This window comes from Trichophyton verrucosum, assembly GCF_000151505.1.
Source record: "Trichophyton verrucosum HKI 0517 chromosome Unknown contig00019_1.f1.exp, whole genome shotgun sequence".
NCBI classification, from domain to species: domain Eukaryota; kingdom Fungi; phylum Ascomycota; class Eurotiomycetes; order Onygenales; family Arthrodermataceae; genus Trichophyton; species Trichophyton verrucosum.
Window position 1 is genome coordinate 110,614 of NW_003315622.1, and position 16,798 is coordinate 127,411.

General features: G+C 49.9%; 6 protein-coding genes across 6 annotated transcripts; 2 read left to right on the top strand and 4 right to left on the bottom strand.

Annotated features, from left to right (window-relative positions):
* Positions 1-55: 55 nt before the first annotated feature.
* TRV_00246 (uncharacterized protein) lies at positions 56-2,391 on the bottom strand (the record flags this gene model as incomplete). The annotated part of the gene is made up of 4 exons (XM_003025560.1): positions 56-243; positions 301-1,334; positions 1,396-2,098; positions 2,157-2,391. The coding sequence occupies 4 exons, from the start codon at positions 2,389-2,391 to the stop codon at positions 56-58; spliced, it is 2,160 nt and encodes a 719-aa protein (XP_003025606.1).
* Positions 2,392-4,459: 2,068 nt separating this feature from the next.
* Positions 4,460-5,429, top strand: TRV_00247 (uncharacterized protein; the record flags this gene model as incomplete). Its single annotated transcript, XM_003025561.1, has 2 exons — positions 4,460-4,633; positions 4,680-5,429. 2 exons carry the CDS (start codon positions 4,460-4,462, stop codon positions 5,427-5,429), a joined length of 924 nt encoding a protein of 307 aa, XP_003025607.1.
* A 273-nt stretch (positions 5,430-5,702) lies between these two features.
* TRV_00248 (uncharacterized protein) lies at positions 5,703-7,835 on the bottom strand (the record flags this gene model as incomplete). Its single annotated transcript, XM_003025562.1, has 1 exon — positions 5,703-7,835. The coding sequence occupies one exon, from the start codon at positions 7,833-7,835 to the stop codon at positions 5,703-5,705; it is 2,133 nt and encodes a 710-aa protein (XP_003025608.1).
* An 883-nt stretch (positions 7,836-8,718) lies between these two features.
* On the bottom strand, positions 8,719-10,420 carry TRV_00249 (uncharacterized protein; the record flags this gene model as incomplete). The annotated part of the gene is made up of 3 exons (XM_003025563.1): positions 8,719-8,786; positions 8,851-9,751; positions 9,824-10,420. 3 exons carry the CDS (start codon positions 10,418-10,420, stop codon positions 8,719-8,721), a joined length of 1,566 nt encoding a protein of 521 aa, XP_003025609.1.
* Positions 10,421-11,539: 1,119 nt separating this feature from the next.
* TRV_00250 (uncharacterized protein) lies at positions 11,540-12,508 on the bottom strand (the record flags this gene model as incomplete). Its single annotated transcript, XM_003025564.1, has 1 exon — positions 11,540-12,508. The coding sequence occupies one exon, from the start codon at positions 12,506-12,508 to the stop codon at positions 11,540-11,542; it is 969 nt and encodes a 322-aa protein (XP_003025610.1).
* Positions 12,509-13,086: 578 nt separating this feature from the next.
* TRV_00251 (MYB DNA-binding domain protein) lies at positions 13,087-15,976 on the top strand (the record flags this gene model as incomplete). The annotated part of the gene is made up of 3 exons (XM_003025565.1): positions 13,087-13,336; positions 13,417-15,805; positions 15,868-15,976. 3 exons carry the CDS (start codon positions 13,087-13,089, stop codon positions 15,974-15,976), a joined length of 2,748 nt encoding a protein of 915 aa, XP_003025611.1.
* Between the last annotated feature and the right edge of the window lie 822 nt (positions 15,977-16,798).

The following is a 16,798-nucleotide window of genomic DNA, read 5'->3' on the forward strand; positions in this document are numbered from 1 at the left end:
AATGTAAATCACAAACCACAACAACGCTCAGGAACATAACGAGGTGAAACGGAGTCTAAAACTTCTCCATCAAATGCTTTCTGACGGTCCACATGCGGGCCCGTTTGCCGTAGATATAGAGGGGAATCGTGAACAGCATCAATGCAAGATGTATGCCACCCAATGCAACGAAGACATCTTTAGCTCCGTCAGCTTGGAGCCACTGGACGAAAAAGAGAGAGAAAACGAATCCATGAAGCACGTCTGTAATAACCATTAGTCAGTCGGGAAAAAAAAAAGGTGAAGCGAAGTAAGACTTACTTTTGCTGAAGTTCAGCGTCACCAGGGCCTCACCGGCATATTGACGATAGCTGTCCACACAGTAGGTAATTGATGTGGTACTTCCAAGAGTGCAGCCAAAAGACAAGATACCGAAGAAGACAGTGGGCACAATCCAGTTATCTTTCTCCTGGGCACTCCATCCAAAGCCCATTAGGCCAATGGTAGTTGCTAGTGTACTTGGAAGGCCCATTACAAGACGGAATTCGGGTTCGTAAACGCCTCCATTTCGACGGGACATGAATCGAACAATGACATCCGACACTCTTCCGGCCACAATGGTACCTAGAATGCCAGCGACGAAGGGGGAAATATATACCAATCCGACTTGCAAGGGGGTGAAGTTGTAAGTATCGCGTTTGGCGTAGATCTCTGCCACCGACTCTGAAAGGACGATGAGCCATCCGACTGAGAGAGCATAGACCATGGACGACCAGAGGACAGCAGGATAGGCAAAGAGGATAAGTGGGCGGGCCATGACGCGGAACCAGTTATCTTTGGCGATTCTGCCATTCCATGGCTTCAGCGACTGGATGAAGCTGACTTGCGGTTTGGCACGCAGATTACTGGTGTAAATCTGCTGTTGAGATAGTTGAATAGTGGGGTCTGCCTGGTCTCTGGAAGCTGGAATGGACCGCTGGGCCTCGGGATCGACCACTATGGCGGGAATGGGAGATTGTGCGATATCCTTTTCGGCCATTACTTCGGGGGTATCCTTCTCGATCTCCGCCTTTTCATCTTCAGCGAAGCCAACATGGGCATTTTTATGCTTCCTTGGTGTAATAGCGCCCAGCTGCCTGTCTACTTCCTCTATTCCAGGAGTCAAAGCGCTAGGTGTTACCGCACCAGGAGTGACAGGTTGTGAAGACCGACCTCGAAGGGTATGTACAATGTCAGACATGCTTCTTCGCATATGAGGTCTCTTCGCACGGGGACGTGGAGTCCTGTCCCAAAAGGTCTCGGGGACAAAGAGGAATACCAGGATTGCACTGAATCCAGTGGTGATAGCAACCATCCTATGGAAGTTAGTTTATGCATCCATGATAAGTAGGAGAAATGGAAAAAAGCAAGACATACCAAAAAATCCAACGCCATCCTAGGCTGTTTGTGATTGCAGCACTGACGAGAGGAATCAAATTCTTTCCTCCCAAAAGCAGTAATGTATATACTCCGACTCGGTATGCACGTTCATGTAAGAAATAGATCTCTGCAATGGTGGCGGATGGGAGACATTCGACCGGGCTAACGGCTAAACCCTGGAAGATGCGGGCAATAACAAGGCTGACATATGAAGGAGAAACAGCACACCAGACTGCAGAGATAATAAACATGGTGGCTCCGGCAATGTAAACCGGACGTTTACCGTATAGAATGGCGGTAGGCGACATGACGACCGAGCCGAGACCGAGACCCAGCATGTAGAGTCCGGTGGTCAAGGCGACCTTGTGGAAGCTTATGCTGTACTCTGCCGAGACTTCGTTGTATGCAGCGGCCAGGATAGGCGTCATACCGCCTCCAAGCATGCAATAGAAGCCCAGACAGAGCATAGCAAGGTCTCGCCGCCACACCGGCCAGTTGAGGGGGTCATTCATGGACTCCTCTGGCTGAGGATCCAGGACTATAGCTCCATCTGCAGTCCGCTTTTTGGGCGGTGCAGGGCCGCGTGAGGAACCTCTGGATGGAGGGTATGGTGAAGGAAGGGATGTAGCGGAGGTCCGAGCCGGTGTATTTCGAAGGCCGAGCGGCTCATTTCTCTTTGCAGCGAGCAGCAAGATGGTTCCTGTCTAGCGTGTCAGAAATTGCCATCAGCATCAAGGACGAAGAAACAGTAGACGTACCTGGCACTTCATCGGTGTGTTTATCACTGAGGATGCCCATCGACCATTTCTCCCGGTGAGCCCATCTCTCCTCCAGGGCCTGCGAATCCTTGCCCTTTAGGCCGAGATACCTTGTCCACTTGATGCCTCCGGGCTTTGGAGCCGCCTCTTCTTCCTTGCTGAGATCCGATTGAGCGGGAGAAGCCCCTGCTTGCACCTCGTCCGCCATCTGAACTCTCTGGCTACCTCTGTCCATCCCGTATCAACTAGAGCCGTTATATGGGTAGGTGGTGTACAGTACGAGAGGACCAGCTCTTCGTGTCTGCTGCACCGTCAAGTGGCAGGCAATAATATATACTCCGTGCTGTAGAACTGACCTTCCAGCCTCGTGATATGTCCACTGATCCGGCCTACCAGCTCTCGTCTGGCGCGGTCGAAGCTCGTTTTGGGGATGGGGGAGGGAGGCGTAGTTATAGGATCCTTCAAGCAAGGGAGGCAAAGAGCAAAAACGGCCGCTAGAAACCTCTCAGACGGAGACTCCTGCGCGGTCTGCAGCTGTCAGTAGCACGCACGAAGGCCAGGGACGATGTCAGAGCAGACGAGGCCATTCTTTATATGCTGCTGTCCCGTCTCCCGTCCGTCGTTGAGGTCGGTCGTCGTTCGCTGGCGGCTGCTGGACCCAGAAAAAACGCCGGCCATGTGACCCGCGACTTAGTCAGTACCTCCCGCTCCCGCCAGCCTTAGCCCAAAGCGGAAGTACCTCGGAAGTCACTCGCGCTGCTTTTTCCAACCTCACCTCAGCTTCTACAGACAACAACCCATAAGATACATAGTTGACTAGCTATGTAGCAGCCCGAATTGCGGTTACGACTACGGCTACAGCTCCTCGCAGGTGGCTTGCGCTGCTCGTGGCCCGGGAATCGAGAGTTGACGTATCGGGCGTCCCCTCCCTGCCCCTTGGCGCAGGAGGACGCACGCGTGGATGCTGGTGGCCACCGCGAATGTCTCTCCTCTGCCCTCGCTATCTCTGTTCCCCGGCTCCGCTTCGAGGCCACTTCAAGACAAAAGAGACGACGCTGGAGACGGCCGCTGCACATGGGAACCCGGATGGCTGCCCTCCACCAGCCGTTCGTTGCCCAATGGCGACCTGTCCGATGATATCATAACGTCACCATGCAGTGCTCGAGCAGCCTTAACAGCCCTTTTTATGTTGTCGCCAAGGGCGTTAGGGACCCCCAGGGGACGCATGGGACGTTGGCTAACGCTGCGAAAAGGAGTGAAAAGGGCTGTTGCTTCGATCGACAAGCTTAGTTCTTGTTCCTTCCGTCTGCTGGACGCCCAGTTAGAGTTGGTCGTGTTTGAGAGGAAGCAGAGCCGACGGGTGCAGCTGAGATCCGCGTTCGTGGCGGCCACCGGGACCGCGAGGTTTGCGAGGTTTGGTGGCGGCTGCTGCGATCAACCTGGTTTTTACGAGACTCACGATAACGCTTCTTGTTGTCTGATTATTTAGCCCTCCGAGTGTGGAGTGTTCAGGCTTCTGGGCATGTAGCAATTTGTGGGGGATGTACACCTCCACCTGCTCAGCTGGACGGGTTATGTTCATCTAATTAGCTATCAGGAGTCCCGTTTTGTCCCCAAGTTATGGAATGCAGCTCCCAAAAGCAATAACTGACCGAGCATCTCGCGATAACAGAGATACACAATCAACATGAAGGCTGTTTCAGTTTTAATGCTAGTGCTGCGCACGGTGAAGGGGCAGCCTATGATATCATACCAGCTTGCACGAGGTGACTATGGGGAACAGATTTCGGGATCGATATCATCGTCCTTCCCTCCCCCGTCTCCCTTATCTTTTTCACATCTGCTAAGCTACGCTGCAACCTTATATCCTGCCGACATAGTCGCAATCGTCACTCACTACCTCATTTATATAAAAAGTTGTTGTTTATACAGTTAAACTACTCGATTATGTGAGACGGTACCAAAGTTTTCGTGTGAAGCCGTGGTTCCCGCCCATGGCTAAAAACTTATACCCTAAAATGACGTCCACGACTTCATGCTGCCGGAAAGACACCGGGAAAAGCCAGAAAGTGGCCGATGAAGTCGATATGGACGCTCTTGCACACATTGCGTCCAGTTCATCAGGTCTTCCCAGAGCAATCCGAACGCTGCCATGGGGAAGTTGAACCAGGTGCTAGATGTTATGCAATATGCAGAGAAAGAGCTTACAAAGTTGAGCCTCATTGCTATATTATGCATCGATGCTCTACCATGGTTCTATCCAGCGCCGCCCCTTTTCGCTCCCAGGAAATACGCGCTCAAAGATGTCATCGACTTTTTTCTTGGGAGCATTGGATTCTAGCTATGGCACCATCTCATGGCTCGTTATGACAACATCCATCATGAGCGAGGAGAAGGGATTTATAAAATTCCTCTTCTCCTGTAATTTTCAACCTGACATCCTTCATCTCCTTTCATCTTTTGTTTATTTCTTTCAAGTATGACTGATACCACCTAAGCTTCGTCTATAAAGATATACCCTAGACTACCTACCTGGTATCAAGAGCAGAGTTTTCAAAAAACAATCACATCGAAAACATACAAACATTAGTCTATATCAAGATGACGCGCGCCCGTGACATCGACGAAATCTTCAATGTAGAGGCTCTTGAGGGTATCAACTTGTCCATAAGTGCCCCATTCCGCAAACTCTCCAATCGTCTCTTCAATAGGAAGAAGAAGAAGAAAAATAGAGAGGAGCGGGCCTATGATGAGACACCTGGAGAGGAAGTAGCTGGGGAGTCTACTCCCGACAAGCTCATGAAGTCTGCCTCTGATGAAGAAGAGAATGATTATCTCCCTACTCTCAAGAAGCTTGCTCCTCCAGTTGATAGTGTACACCCGCTCAGGATCATCGAAGGACCGGACGGGCCTATTTTGCCGCACAAGGGCCCCGCAGGATATCGCCCTGGTGTCCACCGGGCGGTAACTAGGGTCATCATCGAGGCCCATCAGCGTCCCGATCCAGGACCGTCTTACCCGACGCTTCCTGGCTCCAACCTCCCTTTTCCTCGCCTTCCGCGCCCACCTGTGACTGCTACCTCTGCCCGAGCTGCTGCGGTTGGCCCAACATCAGCGACTTCGGCTGTTTCTACCCCGTCTCCTCCGTCTTCGCCCGAGGTTCCCCAGGCCATAAAGGTCGTATCCGAACATCCACCTGTTCTCGACCTTCCTCTTCCAGGCTCGGCCTTTAGCATGCAGGACCTCTCTGATATTTTCAGGGCCTTGGATTAATGTTGTTAATTTCATCACTGCTATCTTGTTGTCTTCCGCTGTGCATTGTATGTCATGGACTGGCATTGGCGTTTAGGTGTCGGTTTAATCCGTTTTAACCCTTGTATATAACTACGGTGATGGTATGTATTTTACTTGGTTGGATATTCAGAAAGGCACGAGGGAAAGGGGGAAAAAATGGTAAATATATCTATTCGCTTTGCTTATGATCATGGAGGTGAATATGCTATGGCTCATTCGTATGCGTTCGAATACAGGAGACCCCGTATTTCATCAAGAATTCATTTTGTCTGTCATTGAATCCACTTCCTCAACTTCGTCATCAGCTTCATCCTCACCTTCTTGTAGACCATAACGCCCCTTGATAAACTCCTTCGTAGTCTCCAACGTCTTAAGCACCTCCATCGTAATCATAGGCTTCATCAACGCAGACTCATGCAGGCCTGCGTCTACCAGCTTGGCTGATTCCTCACTGAGCGGGTATCCACCCCAAGTCGGTATACCCCCTTCCTCTGCCTCAGCGAAACACATCGCATCCTCGTCCTCAAGGGAATACGTGTAGGTCTTCCCTCCATCCTGGATAAGCTCTTCATTCAGTTTTTCGGGAGGTCGTGGACAATTGTCGTTATCTATATTATTATTGTCATTAGGAACGAAGGCCACAGACCCTTCCGGTGAGCTGATGCTATCTCGCTTGGCCTTAACAGAGCGCCTGATAGCTTCGATAGCCTGCTTATTCTTTAATATTACTTCTGCTCCAGGGCTCCTCCGACTACGTGAGTCAGTAAACAGGCCCAATCCTATCCTTTCCACTACTAACTTTGGTATTTTGCCCCCATTTTCAACCCAGAATGCCCCAAGGAGATCGGTGTCCGGCATTAGACCAGTATAACATCTTTTATCACCCGTTGCGAGTATCCCATCAATGAACTGCGCCGCTGCAATCCTCGCCGTTTCCTCGCATACAGACCCACCCTGGCATATTGGCACAACGAAGTCGTCAATATGCCAGACGCCGTCGTATCCTAGCGCCGCTTTTGTCTCGGGGTAGTTCCACTTCCCTTTCGTATACTGTAGTAGCCTAATCATAGACTGTCGATGGGGTTGGTTACAAGGAGAATTTTCAGCATCACGTCTAAAGGAGATCGGACAGTGAACCAACGTCGTTGCCAACACACGCTTCGGACAAATACAACAACGGAATTCAGCGGATGCCATGATGAATCGTTCGTGGAAAGATGCTATCATCTGGTACGGCTCTGGATCGTGGCTAGCATTTGCAGCTGATTCTAGAAGCCCGGCTTCCCATCGAGAAGTAAACACAAGACATGTTAAACGGCCGGCATCGACCCCAGTCGCTGTTGCGCCTTGACTCCGGTTCAGTATCGGCTGGCCGCATAATACCGTGTATCGTAAAGGAACTCGCTCGTGCAGGTGCATTCTCGTGGGACTGTGACCTGGAATACTAGGAACAGGTGGCTCGTTTGTAACAGCCTCATCGCCGCTATCAGTAACGTCGTCGTCTTCCCATTCATCTGCCTCGATTGCATCCCGGAACATAGCCATATCCGTGGCGAATTTGGAGCTACAAGTCGACCGACGGTGCAGGAGCGGCCCAGCCGAGCGGTTCTGCTCGTCCTTTGTCCTTTCGTCGCTATCATAGTCATTATCATCAGTTTTTATTTCTTCTGGAGCTGGGGTATCATCGAATCCAAAAGCCTTTAGAAACCTCGCAACCTCCAAGTTGGCCTCCTTTCGACAGTTGTCCTCCGCTGAGCATACTGGCACGGCTAATCCGTTGATGTATGGCATATGAACGTTGCTTCCGATGGCCGAACGCACTTTGACATCGGAGTCAAGCTCTGCTACGAGCTTTGCAATCGATAGCATCAGCCCAAACAATCTGTCCCCATCTGCGAGAGTATAATACCCATCATAAGTGCAGCAAATAGGCAAATAAAGGACAGCTGTTGCTGGCTGATTGTCGCAGACCGCACAGTGTTTGCTCCCCCACAGCTCCAATATCTGGTCATGGTGTGTACTTGCTAGGGTCGCTATCTCTTTGAACTGAATTGAATCACATTCCCGTCGATGCTTGCGGCGTTCCCATATTCGGCCTCGTGGCTCTTCGGTCTTCTTTCGAGCGTGTTCGATGAATGCAGCGTTGATTTTGCTCTCAAATGAGACGTGTTTAAGCGGATGGGAAGGCGTTGAAGACGTTGACTGAGAAGTTGGGGCGCGCTGAGGCCTGCCATAAAACACGCTGAAGATGATAGGTATATCGAGGGAGGAGGAGGAACTTGAGGATGAGAAAGAAGACGAGAAAGAGGGAAATTCCTTGCTGTATTCTGCCTTCTTCTTGGGACTTCCAGAGGAGCGCTGTTTGGGGACTTCAAGCTGTGCCATGGTTGTTGTCTGTTGGTGGTAACGGGTGAAGGGGAATTGGTTGAGTAGATATCTCGGTGAAAAGGAGTTGGGCAGTTGATGTCTGCTTAGCCCCTACTAGTTAGCAGGACACTAGTAGGAATCAGGAGCGATAAAATAAACGGCATCCTCCGTTGATATCAAGGTGAGAAGTGGAACATGGAAGAAACCAATATCGGAATGCCAATATTGGTGTTTGCTCAAAATGCCAACAGAGAGGGGTCCGTCAATTTCACTCCGACTTGACAACACATCAACTGCATGGATTAACAGTATCTTATTCGATTAGCATATAAGGGTAGCGGTATCCAACCTGTTTTCATAATAATTGCAAAAAGGAAGGGGGGGAACCATATCCATCTATCTTTTGATAACTAGCCTTTGGGGGGAAACATCAGCAAAAAATACCGGAAAGATTTGGTAGACAAAAAGTTGGAGAGAAAAAGCAATAACGCTGGTATATCCGGCCTGGCCTATAACGAATTGATATTGGGAGGGCCATAAAGAGAAATAGGGTTGTGAGGTAGGAGAGCGAGGAATGCATGCTAAGTAGCCAAAACAACAAACCAAGAAGCAAAAATAAGAGTACAGGAGAGCCAACCATGGAGAAAAGAGTTCAAACAAGAGCTATGAGAAATGAATGAAAAGAGACGACAATAAGAATGGATGGTACGCCATTAAGCTATTTGATATAGACGGGGAAGGAAAGTGAGATGTATAAAGGGATTCCTGGAGCATATAATCAGTTCGTGAGGGAGACAAAGTACGAGATATGAGATAGATGAAGAGGAAATAAATTATAGAAGAGTAATAATTCATGAGTGCGAAGGATATGTGTTTGGCCTGTGATGACAGGTGGCCAGGCTTAATATATAGATTCGAAAAGGTAGAGAAGGCCGAAGATGATGAAGCAGACGGCACCACCAAAGGTGACTATGAGAACATGTTAGAAGCTGAATTGATAGACACGTTATAGAGACTAGAGGGATATCCATACCAACTCGGATGCTGACTTTGCCAGCGATCGCTCGTCCACCTATGACTGCACCAGCAGTACAAAGCGCATGACCAATAACGGCACCACAGGTAACCCACCAATAATCAGCACCAGCAGCCATGGCGATAGTAGCTATCTGGCTTCGATCTCCCCATTCTCCTAGGAAGGTCATGACAAAAGTTTGCACCCAAGCGGGACTCAGCAGGAACGAAAACAGGTTGCTAACACCAGACATCATGTTTGCAAGAGTGTTAGCGCGAGATGGAGAGTTATCCCTGGACGACGATGAGGAGAGACTCTCTGGAGAGGGGAGCATATGGTTGGAAGAGCGGCTCTTCCGTGGGAGTCCCCCATGGCCAGATTCTAGCGCATAGGCACTGATGCCGGAGCGGCCGCGGCCCATGCGAAGCTGCTCATGTTCCTTCTCTTCAAGTTCCATCTCAACCTCTTTCATTTCCTGGCTGACGTTCTCATCTGGGGACATGTTTCGTGCCTCAACCATCATTTTAAAGCCAAAAACGAAGAAAAGTATCGATGCAAGAGCGCTGGTAAAGTGAGCTGGTAGAAGGGTAGGAACAGCATGGCCAAGGACGGCGGAGAGAACGGTCATGACAGCGAGTGCACTAAATGCGGCAGAAAAGACGAGCATGCGAGGATGGCGCATAGCCATAAGCGCAGCGACAAGGAAGGTCTTGTCACCAATCTCGGAGAAAACAATCATGGTAAGCGAAAGGAAGAACGAGTCGGAGGGGTGAATGATTTCGTTGCCAGGTTGTTTCGACGGTATCTTGGTATCGGGGGAACGAGAAGATCCAGGTTTCGTAGAGAGATCAGGCCCACGAGATTTATCTGACTTCCCTGAGGAAACAGAGTGAGGAGACTCGGGTAGATCGTCAGGTTTCTATAATGGATAATTAAATGTTAGAACAAAGCAAGAGTGGCATAGCAAAACATAGTCAAAGGTCCAACCTACCTCCAGAACCTTTGATCCCTTCTTCTCATCGTCACTATCCTCTGGCTGGTCGTCTTGCCCGGGAATCTTTGTCTGTTCACTATGGGGAAGTGGAGGTAACTCCTTGGGAGAGTCCGGTTTCCTGTTGGTGCTCGGGTCTTTGCCCTTGGATTTCGCTGACACTCCGCCCTCTGTACCTGTGGTTCCCTCCTTGGGCCCCGAACGGTTTTTATCATCCATTACTCCGTCATTTGAGTGAGGAATCTTGGTCCCGTCGGGGGCGATATGCTCGGTGTCTTCTGAGAAGGTATCATCCTCCTCATCCTCCTGCTTTGAGCCACCATTCTTGGACGACTTCTTACGTCCTCGCTCTGCATTTGTCTCTACAAAAGGGCCGGCGTGCGGTTTGCCATCCTTCCCGTCAAAGGGGCTGTTAAACTCCCAGGTTGCAGGGTCATCCGAGGAAACCGTGTCCGCCACGTCTTTTGAAGAGTCTGACTCCCGAGTACCTTTAGACGGCTCCTTTTTCTTCGCATCTGGATTCGATACAGGGCCGGCTATAGCAGTAGAGATAGAGAGGAGGAGGAGGGCGGACGAGACGAAAGGCTGGACACGCATGTTGGGCTGCTTCAGGTCTCGGCTTGATTAATTAGGCAATGTGTCGTTATGTTTTGCGGTTTTTGAGATAAGCTGAATTCCTCCAGCAATCGGTCTGTGGTGGTCAAGCAATTCCAGATCGCCAAAAGAAGAGCAAGCCTTGTGCGAACAGCGTTATTAGGCTGAAGGGTCGTGTTGATAGTGAAGCTGGGGTCGGGATGCCTAGTTAATTGCGACAACGAAGGGTGAGCGTCAGCCCAAAAAGAAAAAAAGAAAACTCAGCCGGTCAACAGAACGAAAAAGGAAGAGCAACGAGAAGGAAAACGAATGCAAATGAGCGTAAATCAGGGTCTTAGCACAGCATATCTCGATGTCGCAGCAAGGCTCAGATGGCGCTGAAGGTGAAGATGAGGTTGAAGTTGAAGTTGAAGTCGACCTTGGACGCCGACGCCGACGACTTCTTCAAAGGGGGCCCGGGGGGCTGTCCAGCTCACGTGCTCTGAGCGAGGGCCTCGACCGCCCGAAAGTCTTGGCAAACTCTTCTTCTTCTTTTCTTGCGATATCAAAAATATCAAAAACTTATCAGACATGGAAGCCCCCTTTTTCCTGGGCTCGTTTGGGGTTCTTTTCCACGGAGAAGCCGCCCAGCGAGACCGACCAGGGTCCGGGTTTGTTTCCTGGCTGGATGTCGGAGCTGTCAGGTCGCGCAAGCTGTGGGGAAAAAGGAAAAAAATGGCCTGTGGGATGTGCAACGAGAACACCTCGAGTCTAGGGGCCAGGTTTCAAGAGCCTTGCGATGAGACGTTAAAGAGGAGCTTCTTCGTTCTTGCTGCGGCCAGTTAGCCCATGTTCGATCCACCCGTTGGTGTTGGTTTGTTGGCGGCCGTGGCGAGTCCCTGAGCCGTGGACAAGTTCCCCTTTTTTCCGTCCCGCATATCCCAGGCGTCGCTCAGCTAGCTATCGATAAAAGCACCGAACCGGCATAAACATAACTACATCACGAATCCATGCATGGAGAATCTGTGCAACAGGAAACGAATCACATCTCATCACCAACACATAAAAAACGTCTCTTCGAGGGTTGATCTTGGCTGCAGTGCCCCTGACATCACCGTTGTTTTACCACTACTCCGTACAAAGTTATTCTTCTGCAGGTCCACTTTGCCTTGACCCAGAGTGAAGATCAGCCTTTTCTCTTGACTCCGCCGATAAACCACCCTCAGGTGATTTGCCTACCGATTCTTCCTCAAGGCTGCCCTCCCATTTCGGTACGTAGTCAGGAATTGGGTCGTCATAGTGAAAAGTACTAAAAACTCGCCAAATAGCAGTCTCAGCTTTTAGCTCCTCTGGATACGTGGTCATCGTCTTTTCCAGAGCATTGAAAAATTCCTCACGGTATGGTCGGTAGCCATAGTGAATTTTAGTATATTCCCAGTACTCGGGATACCATCCCGCAAACTCCCAATCAACGATTGCAACAATCCTTCCGTCCTTGACCAGCACATTGTTTGGGCACATATCTCCATGCGCATACTTGATAGTATACGACCTTGAACGGCCATGAACCTGCTTAACGGACTCATCCCAAGACTCGAGGGGCATGCCGCGTCGGACATAATAGTGAAAGTGGGAAATGTCATCAAAAGGGCCAAAAAGACGGTCTCCGAGTCGATGATCATAGCCAGGCCCCAAGAGACTCGAGCCGACAGCCCCTTCTTTGGGCGGAACAAGGCTCCGTAACTGTTGGACGTATGCCGTAAACTCCTGAACAACGTTTTCCCGCTGCTCGTCAGTCATCCCCGGCCAAGCGGAGTCGAGAGTCTGTCCATCTATCGCGTCCATGACCATGTGCTGCCTCTCTCCGCCATAGTCGTACACTTTTCTCACACGGGGAATTGGAATGGTGGTATGTTTTTGAATATATTGTAAAGCTTCAAGCTCTATAGGGCGACTATAGAATTTGATAATTCTCTTGAATGGAAGACGCTTCACTCGCCGAGACCGTGTTTCTCCCCTGTAGTTGTCGAAAAAGGCAGCGAGACGTATCTGAAGTCGAAGCCATACCGGTGGCTCTTCAGACCTGAGCTTGACCCAGCGAACATTCGCCATCAGATCTGCAGGGTTGTAGCTCAGAACAAAGATGTTGTTTTCCAAGAGGTAGTCGGTCAATGTAGCTGCTGAACCACGAGCCAAGCTATCTATTAAACATAACCATTAGTTATAAATGCTTCGACCCTATTTGCCGAGTTAATTAACTAGTTAGTTAACTACTGAGTCACATACTCTAATTAACAAGTTAACTAGCTAGTTGGTTAACTAGTTGAATGTCCAACATTAATCTGCCGCATTAGGTCGCTTCTTTTCGAGTGATACGTATATATGGCTTATCTCCGAAGTAATCTCGGAGTTTAGGACTAGGGTTTAGGGTCTGTTAGGGTTAGGGTTACAAATGCGGTATAGCCCTTACACGTGATGTAGCCTTCCTAAAACAGTTTAGCGTTTGTCGTTGTTTATTTGGACGACGCCCCCAACCTCAATATTTTTGAACTCCGCAACTCCAACAGCCTGATGTCGCTGGTTATATCTATTACTCGAGCGTCAGCTTTTGTGCATTTATGACTGTACAACGTATATTCCCATATATTGCTTGTTAGTGGCCTGTCTGGCGCTCTAGGCTGAAGAATACGATGGCTCAAACAAGAAGTGCCGTCACTCCAACTACGCAAAGCCAACCGCCAAAAAGTCGCTCCGTGTCCGCTAAACGCGCGCAAGGAACCAGCTCCCGGGTAACTAGAAGCCGCAGTCGGGAGCTTGGGGAGAGCCCGGCACCGGCGAGCTTCAAAGTTCCTTCATTGCCACCAAAGAGAGATGAAGTTGGCGGCCAGAAGCCTGTTCCTAAGACCCCGAGGGCCTCTGACGCTTCGACCGGGAGAAACAGTGAGTATTTGGCTCCATTTTACCCTTGTGCACCTTTCTTTTGGTTATTATATGCCAGAGTCAACCTAACGGCTGCACAGATCTCTCCCCTATTACGGAGGATTGTGCTGATGGACCAAGGATTGGCATCGAGTTTTCTCCTAACCACCAGTCCTATATAAGTCAAACATATGTTGCCGAATCACACACGGACCATGGCAACATCTCAGGAACTACTATGCTCCAGACTGATGAGTCGGGTTATGAAACCGATGAACCAGACCTTCATCTCTTGCTTGATACCCTCCCAGACCTCCTTAATGCATCAACCAAGGCCCTGGATCTTTTGGCACCCCCAGGAATCTCTTATGCCAACATCTCAAAGTACTTCCAAACACCCAAATTTAGCGCCAGGCTCAACCGTACTAAAGTGACCTTTGAGACTCAAAAGAAATGCATAACGAAAGCAAACTTCATTCCTGTTGATCGATCTGTCAAAGCCTTATCTTCAATAAAAAAACTCGACTGGCAGTCTCGAGGAGTGTATCAGAAAGCCAACCTAGCACAACTAGCCTTAGATCTTATCAATCCACGTTTAACTACATTAACAGCGACAGTGGACGACAGCTTCCCATTGGCATTCATGGACTCACGATCCCTTGGAGATTCTAGAAATTCTGCAGATGATGGCCTTCGGAAAGAAACGTTTCAGATAGGACTTGAGCTCCGTACTCAACGTTTCATTTCAAGCTTACTGTCTGGCTCCCCAGGCCAGTATTCAGAACTGGAAGAGTTGCTTGCGGATGTGTTTTATAACCCTTCGCTCGGTGAGGTTAATACTGAATTAAAAGGCTGGGAAATGGACAGTCTAATGGATGAGGATGATCAGTTACCCGAAGAATTCCATGGAGCTGTCCAAGAGAGAATTGACCTCATTCGAAAATTGGTTGTACAAGAGGGAGGCTTAGAAGCTAGGTTTCCATGGTCTGAGTTTATCGTCTCTATTGCGAACTGGATTCGACGGCGTGTAAATGCTATTGATCAGCAGCTCCGCTCACAAATACCGGTTGCAGAAGCAATGAAAATACTACAATCTGAATTGGATAAAAGATCTAGCTTCGGCTCAGGGAACCCGATGGAACCCATATCAGACCCTACCATCGAGGAAGTGGAGCCTCCTGTTGAGAGGAACACCACGCCGGATAGAACCATGGAAATCCGACGAGAGGACAGAGAAGAGCCCCCTGCCGCCATAAGCCCAACCACTATGCCCCGTCGACGATTTAGAGGGAGGGGAGCACTTCAGCAGGTTCTGGCGGCTGGGCCGGCCCGAGATGCTCCCTCTATACCAAAGCAGGCCAATACTGCAGAGTTAGTAGAGCCACTCCAAGCTCCTGAAAATCCAATCACTCCGCCCCGTCGGCGATTTAGAGGGAAGGGAGCGCTTCAGAAAGTTCTGGCGACTGAGCCAGTGCAAGATGCTCCCTCTATGTCAGAGCAGACTACTTCTACAGAGATAACAGATGCTCCACAAGCTCCTGCAAGTCCAGCCCTCCATCCCCCTCGTCGGTTTCAGAGAAAAGCTGCGATCAGATATCTCCTTGGAATCGGGGCCACGGATGAATCATCATCTGGCATACCTGCAGATGGGACAAATATTGCTCCGTCAGTGCCCCAGATAAAAGAAGGACCAGAAACACAATTGATTCCAGTTCAGGATTCTCTATTTGACGACGAGGTGCTTGGCGATGGCTTGCAGTCACCTCCTTTGCAAAACACCTCGCCTCGACCTACACCAGGTGTCAGAACCCAAGAATCACCGCGGAAAAATGGGCCGAGCAACAGTAGATCAGAAGAGCTTCCTCCTCTCTCAGCAGCGGATATTTGGAGACTTTCTGAAGAAGGGAATATCGCTAGAAAATCGAAGCAAGTGGCCAAAAAACTTGGAGCATTTATAGACCGACAAGCGAATGCACATCGAGTCTCTCCCATCAGTTTCTCTCCAAGCCCACGCGCCAGTGCAGCTCCTGTATCAAGCCCGCAGAAGCGTGGTGCCGAAGCGTTGGACTATGGCAGCGACGAGTCTGAGAGCGATGATGACGAGTTTGAGTCCGATAATCGCCCGGTCAAGAAACGCCGTGTTATAAGTGCTGCGGCACCTCCTCGACCTACCCCAGGTTCAATCTATCGCGGAGATAGGACAAACAACAGCCGGGCGGCCACTAGGACTAGGTCGCCTTCAACCACTGCTCCTCCACCACAACGGTTTGAGTCTGTAAACGCTGAAGTTCAGCGTGCAGGAAACTGGGCTCCTCGGCGAGCCTGGTCACTTGAAGAGGAAACGTGCCTGAGGGAGCTGATTGAAGTGTGTGGTGGGCCTTCTTGGGCTGAGATAAAGAGGCGAGATTCCATGGCTGGGAATATACTGAGCAAACGAACTCAGGTACAGATCAAGGATAAAGGCGCCCAGATGCATTATGACGATTTGATGTAAGTTCCTGCTCATTCTCTCCGATCAGGAGCCGTTTGGCTAATGCTTACGTTTGGTTCAGGACTGGTCGTCCGCTCACCGAGGGCATGGCCAACGTGCCTATCAAAGCAAAAATGAGGGATCGGCTCATCAAAGAGGGTAAAATCGAAGCCTCCTCCGGTACCTTGTGATCGATGAGAGTAATGTACTGTATAACTAATGTCTTTATGACCAAGCCTGGTGCTGGTGCTATGATTGTCATGACCATTTTATGAAGCTGGGCAGTTCCTGGAACCGCAGTTTTGGATCGGCGCATGCGGAGTACAAGCGCATATNNNCTTTTTTTTTTTTTTTTTTTTTTTTTTTGGCATTTTTCTCTCTCATGACGGAGAGTTTACTCACTTATTTCTTGGACTTAAGATATATATAATAATTGCACAGTGAACGAGTTTTCGTTCTCCTTTATTTTTGGCATGGGCTTCGCAAACCTCGGGACATTGACAGGGCAGCCATATCCCTGCACAGCCAATCGCATGGATACAGAATACGACGAGCGGGCGACCCCCCCAGCCATCACCAGGCACCTCCTGCGTGACCAGCCAATGTGCGCCAGCGTCGTGCAGGCCAGAGTTAAGCAAATATGGGGGCCAAGCGGCCGTTGCTTGGTCGTGCAAAGCGGCTGAAACCCGCTTCGCAAGGCTCGTGCAGCTCACTAGTAAACGAGTTCTCGCTGGCTCGCTTCCTTCACAATCCTTCAACTCTGCATTCTGGAGCTACACCATTCTGGCTGCTTGTGGTTTATCCTACGGCTTTCGGAGGTCTATTATTTTCCCAGAAGGCACCTCTACTTTGCTCTGTGACGGAGGAACTGGCTGGTTGAAGCTCGCCAATATCTCGCAGCCATGTCGCTTCGAATCCCTGACCAGTACTACCGATCGAGGTCTAAGTCTCGAGAACGATCAAGATCGCGACACGGCCGTGAGCACGATCACACTGAACGCAGTCATAGCCGC